General features: G+C 36.4%; 1 protein-coding gene across 10 annotated transcripts in view; it reads left to right on the forward strand.

Moving 5' to 3' along the window:
- Positions 1-15,611, forward strand: part of CHODL (chondrolectin) — a 411,269-nt gene that overhangs the window by 363,894 nt on the left and 31,764 nt on the right. For all 10 annotated transcript variants that reach the window (XM_064380056.1, XM_064380053.1, XM_064380055.1 and 7 more), the window contains 2 exons: positions 8,534-8,581; positions 8,918-8,984. In XM_064380056.1, coding sequence (XP_064236126.1) covers positions 8,939-8,984 — 46 coding nt within the window. In that variant the 5' untranslated portion in view covers positions 8,534-8,581; positions 8,918-8,938. The remainder of the gene's footprint in view (positions 1-8,533; positions 8,582-8,917; positions 8,985-15,611) is intronic.

Raw genomic sequence — 15,611 nt, forward strand, 5'->3', positions numbered from 1 at the left:
TGTAAACATTACTACTCTTGTATGCTTTTGGTTCCCGCTTGCATGGGGTATCTTTTTTCCATCCCTTCACATTCAGTCTATATGTGTCTTTGCAGGTGTAGTGAGATTGTCATAGGCAGCATACAATTCAGTCACTTTTTAATCCATTCGGCCAGTGTATTTCTTTTAATTGAGGAATTTAAACTGTTTACATTCAAAGTTATTATTGATAGGTAAGGACTTATTCTTGTCATTTAAAATTGTTTTCTTGTTGTTTTATATTTCTTTCTTTCTTTCTCTTTCTTATTTCTTATCTTAGTGATTTGATGGCTTTCTGTAGTAGCAATGTTTGATTTCTTCCTCATATATTTATCTGATCTTCCAGTGATTTTTATATTTGCATGTATTTTATAATGGTAAATACTGTTCTTTCACTTTCAGATATAGGACTCCCTTAAGCATTTCTTGTAGGCCTAATCTAGTCATGAATTCTCATAATTTTTGTTTGTTCATGGGATATTTTATTTCTCTTTCATTTTTGAGTAATAGCTTTGATGGATATAGTATTCTTGACTCACAGTGCTTGGCTCAAGCATTTTATGAATTTCCTTTTCTTTAGGATTTGTTACTGAAAAACTATTGTGTTGTCTTGGAGGTATCATGTTTCCTTAATTTTTAATGTTTCTTATGTCCTTATGTTGATATGTGCACATCTTGTGTAATTGTTACTTTTTTTAGTTTTATGGAGTAGGTTCTGTAGGGACTTCTCTCTCTCAGCATATCATAATCATCTCAGTCAGACAGGGTGCTTTCATTTTGTTCCTGGTTGGGTACCATAGTATAGTCTCAGTATGATTTCTTTGGCTATAAGCAACATAGGTGATGTCTATGACTTCTTTACTGTCTTAGGCTGTGGTTGTTTGGATATTCTGGTAAGGTTTTGCTGTCAATGGGTGTGCCAAATGAGCTGGTCTTCAGGCCCATAGATAGCACTTGCAGGTATCAGGATTAGTGGGACAGGTCTTTGGTGGTCTCGTATTTGAGCCTTTGGGCAGGGTGCATAGACACCAGTAGGAGCAGCAGGACAGTTGTGCCAGGCCTCAAGATCCAAAGGGGTGTGCATAGACACTGGTAGTGCCAATGGTGGGTCTATCTTTGGGCTCATGAATAGTATCCATAAGCCCTGGTAGTGTTAGCAGTGGGGAAGTGGCGTTGCTCCCTCAGACTCTGAGTGGGATGCGTTGGCCCCAGCGGAGTAAGTGGCAAAGTGGAAAGGCTGCTCCTCAAGACCCCAAGTGGGATGCATAAGCCTGCAGTGACTCCAGTGTTGGAGGGAGGTAGGTTTGCTTTTGGTGGTAGTGGCCTCAGGTAGGTGGCTTTCAGGCTTTCAAGAACTCATGCTTCGGTCAGTTATCTATGTCCTCAGAACAGCCTCCCTGAAGTGCTGGACTGCCTCTATCCTGGGTTATAGGACACTGCGTGGACTCAGGTGCTGGTGGTGTGATTGCAACTCTACAGCTTTCTGCACTAATATGGGGAGATCTTGGTGGGTCCCTGAGGATTTGGAAATGCAAGAGCTAATTGGCTTCAAGGCAGGATGTAGTCCAGTATGGACTTTACTCTGAAAATGGTGCTGCGCTACAGCAACTTGGATTCTGAAGGTGGGAATCTGCACTAATTTCTTCTCCGGAACAATGCAGTTTTGTGATGTCCTGGCATCTCCTTATACTAGCCTCAGGGCCTGGGAGAGCTGAGGGACTTTTCTTGTGTGTGGCTGGGACTGCAGTTGTCTGTGGTGGGAATGTGGACTGCTGAAGATCCCTTACTTACCTAATTCCTGCAAGGAGAAGTCTCTCCTGGCTTTGAGTTGATCCAGTTGAATTACTTGCCTCACTATGCTGCAAACTTAAACTTCTGCACCTCAGAGGGTTTCTATTGCTACCCTGGTGGATCTTAGAATTTTCCCGTAGAGGCTCTGTTTGACATGTAGTTATGTACTTGCTGTTTAGGTCTTTCTCTGTGGAGGAGGCAAGTCTGCTGTGTGCCTCAAGTCAGTCATCTTAATGATATCTCTTCCCAAATAATGAATTTTGAATGCAGTAAGGCAAGATAAAATTTCCAAGACCACCATAAACATAAGGATGCAAGGAGATTCACTGCCAGTATAGTACCATATTAGAGATATGAAACTATTATAAATTTCACTTGAGGAATTAAATAGAAAAAATATTGAAAAGTAAAAAGAGCCAATCACTGAAAGGTATATAATCACATAAGTGGGAAAAACTGATCAGAAATTATAGAGTAGTAATCAGTGAAAGTCATGGAAATTTAGAACCAAAGCATTTTGTTGGAAGAATTCAATGAGTGTATTTTCCAGGCTGCTGTTTCTCCAACAGCTATAAAATTTTATTACTGGCACCAGGAGAAAATGATAGAAAAGACATTCCCTCACTCTCTGAATTATAAAATTAAATTAATTTAAATTACATTGAAATGTAGCTTTTTCACAAAGGGTCATGTCCATAGCATTCCCTACCAGAAATACAACTTGTATAAGAGCTCAGAGGCCTCCTAGGAGAAATAGTCAATGAAATTTGAGACTCACAGTTTACCAACCAGAATGCTAAGATCAATACTCCAGAATAAGTAAGGGTAACAGGAATTTCCTTACCTTTTGAAGGGCCATGCTGCATGTGGTAGGCAGATAGGATTTACTAAATATGTGCCTCTGTATTTTTCAGCTTAATCTGCAGTTAGGACTTAGAGCACAAGGTGATTTGCAGTAGGTGTTTCTTCCGTCCTTCTCTTATTCTTTTATGGTGACCTAAAAAACCCACCAGCACCAGATGGTGTAACTAAAAAGAAGGCAAAAAGTTACTTTACCCACATCTGATTCTATGACAATAAAATAACCTTCTGTTTTCTAAAGCCATTGAAACATAAGGGTTTATTTGTTACTTGAACAAATGTTGACTAATATAAGAAGTCAGGGAATGCTTGCCTCCAATAGGAAAGTGTATATCCATTAGTCAATTTAGAATAATACTTCAGTAGCAAAATAAATGGCGTCATTATTACCAAGAGGCCATTGTTAGCGATAGGGTCAGAGAATACAAATTGCTGGAGGGAAATAGCTTCAATCTGGGCGACTCTCTGTATCTAAAGCTACCTTAGAGGGAAATCACAATGGAATAAATGAGGAGGAGCCCAACACAGCCCTTGCTGAATCTCCTTGGGACTCTGAATACTGATTTGTACTCCAGTTCCCTGAACCCTTCCGTCTGGAGCTCTGTAGTAAGCTCCAAATTGACTGAGGTTGCCCATATATTCCACTACTTCTTGTAAGGCTGATTTTTGGAAATTTTAGACCTTCTTGACAGACACTTTCTCAGCTACTGATCTGCTAGAATAAGACGTACTGGTTTTGAATCCTACCTGTTCCAAGCTGAATGACCCATTTTTAATTGTTTTATAAAACTAGCTCCTTTCCGCCTTACTTTCTTATCTTTAAAATTGGGATAATAATTATTCTTACCTCAAAGAGTTGACACACCAGTTAAATAAGATTATCATGTAAAGTGCTTAAAACAGTTTTAACAAAACTGTAACATTCAGTATGGGTAAGTTTCCTCATTATTATTGTTATTTTTGCTCAGGTGTCCAAAAGGTGTTGAGAGGTGGTACCCACTAGAAGCCTTGACACTATTCCTGGACCTCTATTTAGGGTATAGTCTCTGGGATTTAAATTCTGGCACAAATTAGTATACAGCTTGCTCCTCTTGGAACTGGGAATATGGATTTATGTGCTCTTCCCATATATGTTCTATTGTTGAAAATTGCAATTTCCTTGATTTCAAACATGAATTGTTTTTTAAAACATTTAGTATGGAAACTGAGAAGGTAGTAGGGTATAGCCAGAGAATGAAGTATTGGAGTTAATATTTTCAGGATTAGAGCAGTTTTTTCCTTCAATTTTCTTTTTTCTTTTTGAGATGGAGTCTTCGTCTGTCACCCAGGCAAATATTTGTTCTGTTTTCAGTCAATATAATACCACTGCTTGTTCTTTTCATCAGGGCGGCTTCAAGGAGGGTAGTACTACTCATTCATTTCCTTATTAGAATGCAGCTTATGGTTATACCAGTGTGTTCACTTTGTGACGATAAATTTATAGACTAGACATTTATAGACAAGGTGATTTGCAATAGGTGTGTTTCCTGTGTGTACAGTATTTTATACTTCCTAAGAAGGCTTGAATGGAAGTTCAGGCTGGTGTTTCTTACATTGCAGTGCTGACTTTTCTGCTAGATTGGAAAGTTTAAACACATCTACATGTTCTTTTATAACTTGTGTTATTACATAAAATAGCTGTTATGAATGTAATAACCATAAGGATGCAATTATTAAGAGATGATATATTTCATTTGAGTAAAACTTAGATTACCTTAGCTGAAAATGTAACCATTCTTGAAAAAATAGCCATTATCTTTTGTTTACTTCTGAGTGTGTAACAAAAGTGTTTGGTCTTGCATTTAAAGACAATTTCTAATCACTTACAGTTGTCACCTTATAGACTCAAATTTGCCCACCATTAAAAAAAATCTGATAAAACCAATTGTGTAACTTAATTATGTGTTATTATCCTATTTGACATTTAAACTAACTGGGAGACATACATAACTTGTATATTGTTAATATAAATAAATATGTAGAAATTTAAAAGAAAAATGGATTCTGTTGTTCATTGCAAAATACCCAAACTAAATTGTGAAGTTTTAAGAAAGATAACATAAAAACCATTATATATGGTCCTCTATAACTTGAGTAAAAAATAAGTGGGAAAGGAGAGAGAATACGTATTTATTTTTTCTTACATGTGCTTATGATGTATCTGAAAGAAAACAAAAAAGAGTAGTAAAAATGACTTTTTTGGTGGGATGGATGGGAACAGGAGAAATTGGGGACAGGGCAGAAACCAGACACATAGCAGTAAATATCTTTGTGATTCCTAGTTATTGAAAAACATATATAAACTGCCCACTCTAAATTAAATAAAAAACATGCAAGTATACAATAAGCCTCTTAAAATATGAATTCTTTGGGTCTGGAAGGTCTTTATCCTCAAGACCCATATCAAATCATAGACATACAGAGGCAATATATACCTCCTGGAGGAATGACACTGCCAGCAAAGGAATCTAGTCCATTAGGAAAAAAACTGAGGGGAGGAAGGAGGAATCTAAAAAAGATGCAAGACAGGAGCCAAAAAAGAATTTTGTAAGGTAGGTATTGTTACAATAGCTGTGAGTGCTGCCAACTTGGAGAAAAAACTAAAGTGTGTAATTTTCACAGACTTTTCCTTCACACTTGGGAGGATACATTACTTATTTCTCCCAGAGTTCCAAGGAATAGATTTAAGATTTTAAGTGATAGATGAAATGAGTCATGATTGAAAAGGAAATATTTTTTTTTTTTTTTTTTTGAGACAGAGTCTTGCTCTGTCTCTCAGGCTGGAGTACAGTGGTGTGATCTTGGCTCACTGCAACCTCCGCCTCCCAGGTTCAAGGGATTCTCCTACCTCAGCCTCCCAAGTAGCTGGGATTGTAGGCATATGCCACCATGCCTGGCTAATTTTTGTATGTTTAGTAGAAACGGGGATTTCTCCATTTTGTCCAGGCTGGTCTTGCACTCGTGACCTCAAGTGATCCGCCTGCCTCAGCTGTCCAAAGTGCTGGGATTACAGGTATGAGCCACCACACTCGTCGGTATTTTACATTTTACATACTAAATAGAAAATACTCTTCCTGTCTCTTAGCAATACTCATTGAAGTACTGTTATCTTTTATTTTTATATAAATTGATCTGTTAAAATCATAACCCTCTAGAACATCATGTTTTCTGTCATTTTAAATAAAGTAAATCTATGGATTCATATATTTAAACTAGTTGATTAAAGCAGTAGTATTTTTTTTCTCCAGAAAAGAGAGAAAATAATGGTTATCAACCCAGAAAAAAGCTTAAATTTTCTGAAACATTTCTAAGCTATTCTATTTTATTCATCTGCATCTTTCTGCCAAACAAATTTTGAGGAAAATAGCTTAGTCCATTCCAGCTGCTATAACAAAATACCATAAACTGGGTAGAAACAGAAATTTCTCACAGTTTTAGCGGCTAGACAGTCCACAACCAAGGTGCCTGCAGATTTGGTGTGTGGTTAGGTCCCATTTTCTCATAGACAGAACCTTCTTTCTGTGTCCTCACACAGTGGAAGGGGCAAGGCAACTTTCTGGGGCTTCTTTTATAAGGGCATTAATTCCATGAGGGCTTTGGCCTCATGACCTAATCACCTCTCAAAAGACCTCACCTCCTAATACCACCATCTTAGGGGTTAGGATTTTAGCATATGAATTTTAGGGGAATACAGACATTCAGATCGTAGCAATAATTGACTTAAATACTATAGAATTTTCTAATTGCGGTAAATTTTAACATAAATAGCTCTGCTTTGAAATCAATCATAGCAGATAAAAGAAGTCAAGATTCTTAATGTAAAAACTGTCAAGATTCCCTGTGTCTAATATTTACATTTTAAAACATTGTTTAAACATCTTGTTTAAAACTTTACATCATTATGTTGTGTGTGGTGGGTATTTAATTTTGCTTTGTCTATGTAATACTTATATGAAGAAGACGAGCATGATAATTAAACTAGTAAATAAAATCTTCTCATTACATAGTAGAAAGTCAATTTGATTTGCATTTAGAAAATATATACTCATTTAACCTCTTCCAATTACCATCTATGCAATGGCATAGGAGGACAGAGAAATTGATATGTCCAGGTCTTAGGTGTATGTCCAGGTCTTAAGTGCCTCATGGTTAAATGCAGATGATATTATTTAATATATACAGGATAGTTAATATAATCAAATAATAAACTTGTATGAAGCATTTTATAAATTATAGTAATTTATAAAGTATTCACTTGCTTATGGTATAGATAAAATAAATCTCTGCAATACTTTGCTGGGAATATTTTTCTGCAGAGAAAATTACAGTAACAATATCTAAATGAAAATATTGCTTTGCAATAAATGCAAATAAAATTCTAACTTTCTAGAAGAACAGGACTTTTATGTTGAAGGTACTACTGTGAATATCGCTATTATATAACTGACCACTGACAGTAATAAGTTAGCTATGGTTGGACCACACTAATTTTTCAGTGTTTAATCTTTTAAATGGATAGGAACCAACTTAGCCATTTGTGTGGTACAGCCATTTGTTCACTATTTTTCAAAACTATTGACATTAATCTAAGATTGCCTTTCCTCAAGTCCTCTTATATCCTGCATCAATATTCCACACTAAAAATTAATTAATTTGATAGCTTACTCATTGCTGCCAATAGTTTAACTTTTTAAGCTACTGGGACCACACATAAAAGAGTGTGGATGCTGCAACATGAGACAGTGGAGTGACAGAGCGTTTCAAATTTCTGGACTACTAGTCATTAGGCCATATCTATGTGCTAATAAACTTCTCATATAAATTACTTTCTCTGTCATGTTTTCCTTTTCTTAATGTACATCTATAAGTGACAAAATGGTGGATAAATAAACCCACAGATGGTTGTATCTTAATGGCTGCATCATGGGATGCATCGTTAGTTTCATGTCTGTGCTAAGCAAGGAACACTGGCTTTACTGCGGGCATCTGGCTGGCAGTTCCTTGGGGGTTTGTCACACACATAATCCAAGCATCCCAGCTGTGTTTTCAGTTCCCTGCTGTATAATTTGGCATGGAAAGGTGCTCTTGGGCCAGCCTATTTCTTTAGGCAATCCTGTGAGCAGCTAGAAGAGAACTTGTACATCCCCAAATTCTATTATCTGCCCTGACTCCCTTATTTCATTTAGATTGGTTGATTTATCAGTGATTTTCTCCTTTTAGTTTTGATTAATGATATTTAATTAATGATATTTATAATGTTGTAAAACAGAAGATGCTTCATCTTAACTAAACGTGTTGGCATATGAGATAAAATATGTAGTGGAATAATAATTAAATAACAAGACCACTACTAAATGCTATCACAAGTATTGTTGTTTTGTATTTTAGCTCACCATATTAAAATAGCAGCTAGTGTGCAGATTTTAGCAATGCCTTTCTAATTTAACATACAAAGACAAATCCTCTCAGATTTAATGTCTACAAAGTATGTCTGGGAGAATGCCTAGGTTGAACTCATGAGCCCAATAATTTATTTATGAATCTTCTATAGCTTCTTGAATGTTATAGGGACATATAGTAAAAACAACAGATGACAGCCAAAATATGCCTTTGCAATATGATGGGGCATATAAAACATAAAAAAAGAGCACAGTATCAGATGAAATCAGGTAAAATATGACTTTTGCCTTCTTATATGTGCAGATTGCTGATTTGATGCTTATGAAATTGTGTATTAGTAAGATTTTCTGTGATAACTTGAATAGCAAACAACCCGCAATATTGCAATGGCTTATATCAAAAGGCTTTTATTTCTTGTTCACAGGTCTGCAGGATGGCAGAGCATCTCTTCTCCAGGACCTGACTTCATTAGGTATGTTCAACACATCTGCTATTCTGAGATCCAGGCTGAAGAAATACTGGCTAACAAGGGCATATTTTTCTCATGGCAGAAGGGAATAAATAAGAGACCAAACAAAAACGTGTAAGCATGTTTAAAGCTGCTGTGTGAAAAAAGTATATGCCAAATCCTATCTCGTTCCGTTGGTCAAAACAAATCACATAATCAAGCCAGTATCAATGGGATGGACATTCATGATTCTTCAGTGTTAGGGTGGGGAGAACTGGATATTTGCGGAATAATAATACAATCTACCCACAATTTGTTTTCTGGGCAACAAGTATTAACTTCTTTTTCTTCTGTCCACAGAATGTATTCAGCCCTACTCCAATGAAGACTTTCCTCCCCTCAGGGTTGCACACTTACAGCATCAGACGTAAGTCTTAAATCTTGTGATAATCTCTACATCGTGTTTTCTCTTCAGTCCTAGCATTCAGTCATGGAATACAAAAGGATAATCTTCATAAAGAAGTTTCCTGGTCACCTACATTTGGCCCTAAAGCCAATACCATGAATTTTAGATTTTCTTTCAAGCAATGACTTGACTGTCAAATCAGTTAAGTGGGGAATAATACTCCTCCCAAAGAAGATGTGAGGAAAAAGTAAATTTTTTTGAGCAGTAATACAACGTACCTCAAATGATTAAGTAGGTTGTAGTTGTGGAACTCGAGGGAAAAAAGTTTCTATACTTACCCTGAGAAAACGATTACCTTTAAAATGGTCTCGTTTCCTTTGATAATTTTCTCAGTGCCATTCAGGTTCTTATTTCTGGCTCCACATAAAGTTTGCTTTGCTAAAAAATTCCTTGCTGAAAAGAGCTGGGAAGATCTGGAACCAAACGGTATAAATTATTCAAATTGTAGGCTACAGATTGTTATTCTTTTATTACATAGAAGACATAGAAGAGATTCTTTTCAATGAAGCAATCATGCAGAATTCAGGATTACATTCAAAATCACAAAATTGTCATTATTAGTTACTTGTGAAATTGTGATTTTTAAATTAAATATTCTTATGTTTCTGTGATTATTAGGAATGGGATAGAGGAATAAAAATTAAATGGAATGTCAAGTATTGAGAGTTATGATTACTTGGATTTTGTTATTTGCGATGCTTATTGACACCATACAATATGGTTTCATAATTTTTAATGGAATATTAAAAAAGAAACAAAGTGAAGGAAATATACATGCAAAGAACTTAACAGAAAATTTGTGTCTAGTGGCATTTCATAAATATAAAGCTTGTTTAAAGAGGATTGTCTGGAGTCAAAAGGTGGGTTAATATGCCTCTTAATAGCAGCGTTATGTGTTAAGGTACCAATCAAAAGGTAAAATATATGACTAAGAATTGCTAAGCAATCATAGTTATAATAATTTTGGTACTTTTTTGTCATTATAGACTAAAATTATTTTTATGCTAATGACTTTTTCCAAAGATGATTATAAAAGAAATAAGTACCAATTGCTAGAAATACAAATGCTTTTCTGTTTCATAATTTTTTCTTTTGTTCATGCTTAGATGATTTTCATTTATCCCTATGCAGGTGTTACAACCTTTCAAATAAATTTGATTCAATTCAACCAATATTTATGTAGCCCCGACCATGGGCGGAACACCATAAGAACAAAAGTGGCCTTTTAATTTAGTGATACTATAGTCCATTGGGGAGAATATGGGCATTGTAGCTTGCTTTTGAAGAAACCATCTTACTTAGCTTCTAAGTTGAAGAAAGAACTAATCAGTGTTGTATTAAAGCAGCAGTATTCCAATAAAGATTTTGACAAGGTAAATTTCAGCTTCTTTCCCTGCCAGCCCACTAAAATGCTCAGGATTTTGGATCCAACATCATAAAATGACACTGCTCAGAGAGTGTCCTGCAGTAGCCTATTTATTTTATAACCTGTTCAGCAGAAATTGTTTCCATGGCTGCCAGCCACTGTGCGTATGCTAACTCTATGACTTGGCATAGCAGTGCTTCCATTTGATTTAATTTAAACATGCCTCTTTTCCAACTATAACTTGCACTGAAGGCTCAAGACTTTCCAAAAATGGGGCTAGACAGAGCATCGAACTGGCTATTCAGATATCGAGCTTGTAGTTCAGGGTCATGACTATGTGGCTTGCCTTACATTGTTTTTTTAACTTATGGAAAAGAGTATGTGAGGCCGGACATGGTGGCTCTGTCTGTAATCCCGGCACTTTGGGAGGCTGAGGTAGGCAGATCACCTGAGGTCAGGAGTTCGAGACCAGCTTTGCCAACATGGTGAAACCCCGTCTCTACTAAATATGCAAAAATTAGCTGGGCATGGTGGCTAGTGCCTGTAATCCCAGCTACTCAGGAGGCTGAGGCAGAAGATTTGCTTGAACCTGGGAGGTGGAGGTTGCAGTGAGCCAAGATCACACCACTGCACTGCAAGCTGGGCAGCAGAGTGAGACTCCATCTGAAAAAGATAAAGTATCTGATACATATCTTTTCAAGGTACTTCCACCCTTTTTCATCCACTCTGTATCACTTCGCTTCTTCAGTCTCTACTGTAAAGTGCAAAAGTCATCCAGGTTCAGTGTCAAAGAAGCTGGTTTCACTCCCTTCGCAGTTGGTGAATTTTGGTTTTATTACCTGTAGACGAGGGACAACAAAGCCTTCATCTCAGAGTTATCTGGAAGAGTAAACTAGCTCAAGTTGGTACAGTATATTTAACATGGTGCAGGTGTTTTCTTTGTTGCTTCCCACGTCACACTTCCCTGTTTTTTTCATCTGTCCTTGCTTTTCCCTCTGTTTGTTCCTCAGGCCTTTACAAAAGGACCTAGTTAGGTGTTCTGAGGGTGGCAGAAACTAGTGCTACTGTGCTTTCTGTGGGGTTCTGGATAATGGTTTCTCAAGTGACAGCAGAGTAATGGGGATGACTGTCTTGGTGGTCCTGGGTAGTTATCACTGGAGAAACTTGTATATGGTTTTATATAATAAAATGATGGGGAGGGCTAGCCACACTATAACACAGCTCTAGTGATCCTGCCCCAGTTTTGCTGAAACACTCCAGCCCGGGTGTATGTGGAAATTTAGCTCAGAGAGAAGAGCACTGTTGAAGTCGATGTTTGGCAAACTTCCATCAGACATGTGCTGTCTTCAACATTTCTACCATTAATTCTATTACTTAGCATTTGTTCCATTTGTTCTATTATCTACTTAATAGTTTTTCTTTAAAATGATATAAATTATTTACTAGCTTGTTGTCTTAGTCAAGCAGTAATATTTATGAAGTCATTGTTTTTGATATGCTAATTATCCTGATTTCTTAATATGCATAAAAATAAATATATAGCTATTTGCCTTAGTCTATCTGGCTGTTATAACACAATATCACAACCTGGGTCACTGAACAACAGAATTTTATTTCTCACAGTTCTAGAGGCTGGGAAGTCCAAGATCAAGGGTCTGATAAATTTAGTGTCTGGTAAGGGCCTCTTCCTCATTGATGGCACCTTCTGATTGTGTCTCCACATGGTGGAAGACAACTACCTCTTTAATAAGGGTATTCTTCCACTAATCCCATTCATGAGTGGGGGTCCCCCTCACATAATCATCTTCCGAAGTCCCCACTTCTTAATACCCACAATATTGTAGATTTGGTTTGAACATGTAAGTTTTCGGGGGAACAAACATTCAGACCATAGCAGTATTAAAAATTTTTAAGTCAATATCTAACCTTAAACCATCTCAGTCACCTTTGGGAAACATTGGTTTGGTTTTGGTGATATTTGACTATGTAATGGCTGAAGAATTAGGTATCTGAAGGAAGAAATAATAATGGTTAGTGGAACTTCCAGTCTTTCCAATTCTGTAGCACAGCAGAGTATATTACTTTTTTATGCTTTATATTATTTTTTAAATGTTTCAGAAAAATTATAATAGTCAAAATAAATATGGGGCCCATATAATTATAATGGTCCATATAATTATAGGGTCCGCATGATGTTATGATGTATATATCATATATCATATATATATATGACCTATCTATTCATATATATATATACACATACAGCGTGGAATAATTGAATCAAGTTAATTAACATGTCAATCACCTTAAATACTTACCATTTTTTCCTCCTGTCTAAGTGCAACTTTGTACCTTTTGACCAACATCTTCCTATTGCTCCCACTCTCCAGCCTCTGGTAACCACTGTTCTACTCTCTGCTTCTATGAGATGGATTGCTTTAGATTCCACATAGATGTGAGAACGTATGATTTGTGTTTTTCTGTGCCTGACTTATTTCACTTATCATAAAGAAAGGCACATTCTTGAGAGGTGGTTTGACATTGTGTTTAAGAACACAGTTGCTAGAGCCAGATTGTCTGGGTTAAAATACCAGGCTGGGCCCAGTGGCTCACACCTGTAATCCTAGCACTTTGGGAGGTCAATGTGGGCAGATTGCCTGAACTCAGGAGTTTGAGACCAGCCTGGGCAACACGGTGAAACCCCATCTCTACTAAAATAAAAAAATTAGCCTGGCGTGGAGGTGTGCACCTGTAATCCCAGCTACTCAGAAGGCTGAGGCAGAGGAATTACTTGAACCCAGGAGGCGGAAGATGCAGTGAGTCCAGATTGCACCACTGTACTCCAGCCTGGGTGACAGAGCAAGATTCCATCTCCCTAAAAGAAAAAAAAAGAAAAAGAAAAAAGAAATACCAGCTGTCCACTTTTTTGCTGCGTGAATGACCTTAGGCAAGGTACTTAACATCCTTGTGGTACAGTTTTCTTATCTTTATTTTATTTATTTTTTTTTTGAATCAAGATTCAGTGAGTAGTTTTTTTGTTTTTGTTTTTTTTTAAATTGCATTTTAGGTTTTGGGGTACATGTGAAAAATATGCAAAGTTGTTGCATAGGTGCATTCATGGCAGTGTGATTTGCTGCCTCCCTTATCTTTAAAACTGGGGACAACCATAGTGTCATAAGACATTCGTGAGGATGAAATGAGTTAATATATGCAAATCTTTCAGAACAGTGCCGGATTCATAGTGACTATTAATTGTTGTTGTTATTGTTATAATTAATCTCATGAGAACGAGAAGGCCAAATTAAGTCCCAGAGTTTTCAATAACATTATCCAGTGTGAAGACCTAAGTTTAACTTTAACAGTTCAGCTTTCATTTTACTAAAACACCAAAGTCAATATTTGGGGCATTTTTTAAAAAAATAAAATAATTTGGCCTGATTTCATAATGGTTAGGCGGCTGCTGGTAAGACTTTATGCATTCACTTTTCTTCTCTAAAGAGCCAGTGCAAATATTTCATATTTGAAAAATTTTCATTTATTACTTTACAGTGTGACTTACAATAATAAATATAATCAAGGTTTAAAAGTTTAAGCCAGTAACATACTGCCTATATTCCAACCATAACTTTTTAAAACATATAATGCAGAATGCATAATATTTTAATTATTTTGGTGACATGTTGAAGAATGATATTCCAGATTATATTATTCACATAATGAATCAATAGAGCAATTAACTTTTTAAAATGCTGGAATAAAGAAAGAAATTTACCATATCCAAGGCTTTTTGGTTAATTGTGCACATTAATATGAGTGCAGTAGAACAAATCATACCTTATTATTTTAACTTCAAAGATAAATACTACTCAGTGTGAAAACAAATACGTTCTCTCATTCGAATGCTCTACTTTTACTCTGTGACTGCCCTCTATGAGTGGAAAGTGATGTTTGCCAGATGAATGTAGCCTATTCCCCACAGAGCATTACTTGCTGAGGTAAGCACTCTCTTGGAAGGTTATCAGGTGACTTCCTTGGGTGTGCAAGAAACGGAAGCAGAACGTGGACTATTTTCTTGTCCTCATCTGGTCAGGAAGCCTCAAGATGACACAGTTGGTGGTTAAGCCAGAAAGAGACACTTGTTTCTCTCTGGTATATGTTTCTTCCCAGCTTTTTCAGTCCTCCTTAAAGGTTTCATTATGCATATTCTAAGTGTATGCTAAGTCTCTTATGGGTAACTCATGAAGGAAGTGGTTCTTTGTAACATTTATGCAATATCTTGGATAAAAGTGGTTAATTCAACTAAAAGGAGAGGCAGGAAATAATCTGCCACTTTACCTTTAATTACCAGAAGTGGTCCCATATGGCTGTTGATGTATGGGCACAAAGTGGGTCATCTACACATGTCACTGGAAGACAAAGATGGGGTGGAAAAAAACTTCTGATCTGGAGACTCTGCGAAGAAACTTTATTAAATAAAATAGACAACTTTGGTGTTGAATTGGAAAATCATGTACAAGACATGGTTCTGATTCTGGATGAACTTACCTTCTTGTTGAGAAGGTAAAAGAAGTACATGTAACCAGCTAAGTAATTTGAAAAATTAAATAGTATGAAAGTTCCAGAAGGTAGATTTTATTCAAGTATTAAATGGATAAGTTTTATCCATCTGGAAAAGGAAAGAGAGAAAGTGGCTTGATGTGGCTTATTTGAGGAAAGAAGAGACAATTTTAGCAGAGTTATAAAATAAGAACCAGGCATTGCAAAAGCGGAGAAAATTATAGAGGTGCCCAGTGCGGTAAGAAAACAAGACAGTCACTTGGTTGTGCTGGCTGATTTATGAGAGCAGGATGTGGACATGAAGTACAAAAGATAAAGAGGGTCAGATTTTGAAGGGCCTCAAATAAGGGACAAAGAAACCTCAAATGTGTTCTGTAGTCCAGAGTGTAATTAAAAGCTTTAGAGCAGAAGAACATGTAAAAGCCTGTCCATGCTTTTTTAATAGGACCTTCTAATGGTAGCATTATGCATATTCTTTTTCAAATTTTGTACTATATTTTCTGCTAGTATATTCATATTAGCATTGGAAGAAAATTTAAAAAATTAAAATACTGAATATATGATAAATCTATATTGTAGACAAAACAATGTGTTGATTATGAAGACTGGCTGTGCTGGGCTGGAGGAGACTAAATCTAAACCCCAGTTAACTCTTTGGATTGGCT

This window comes from Aotus nancymaae, unplaced genomic scaffold (genome assembly GCF_030222135.1).
Source record: "Aotus nancymaae isolate 86718 unplaced genomic scaffold, 86718_ANA_hifiasm-v0.15.2.pri h1tg000022l_1, whole genome shotgun sequence".
Taxonomy (NCBI): domain Eukaryota; kingdom Metazoa; phylum Chordata; class Mammalia; order Primates; family Aotidae; genus Aotus; species Aotus nancymaae.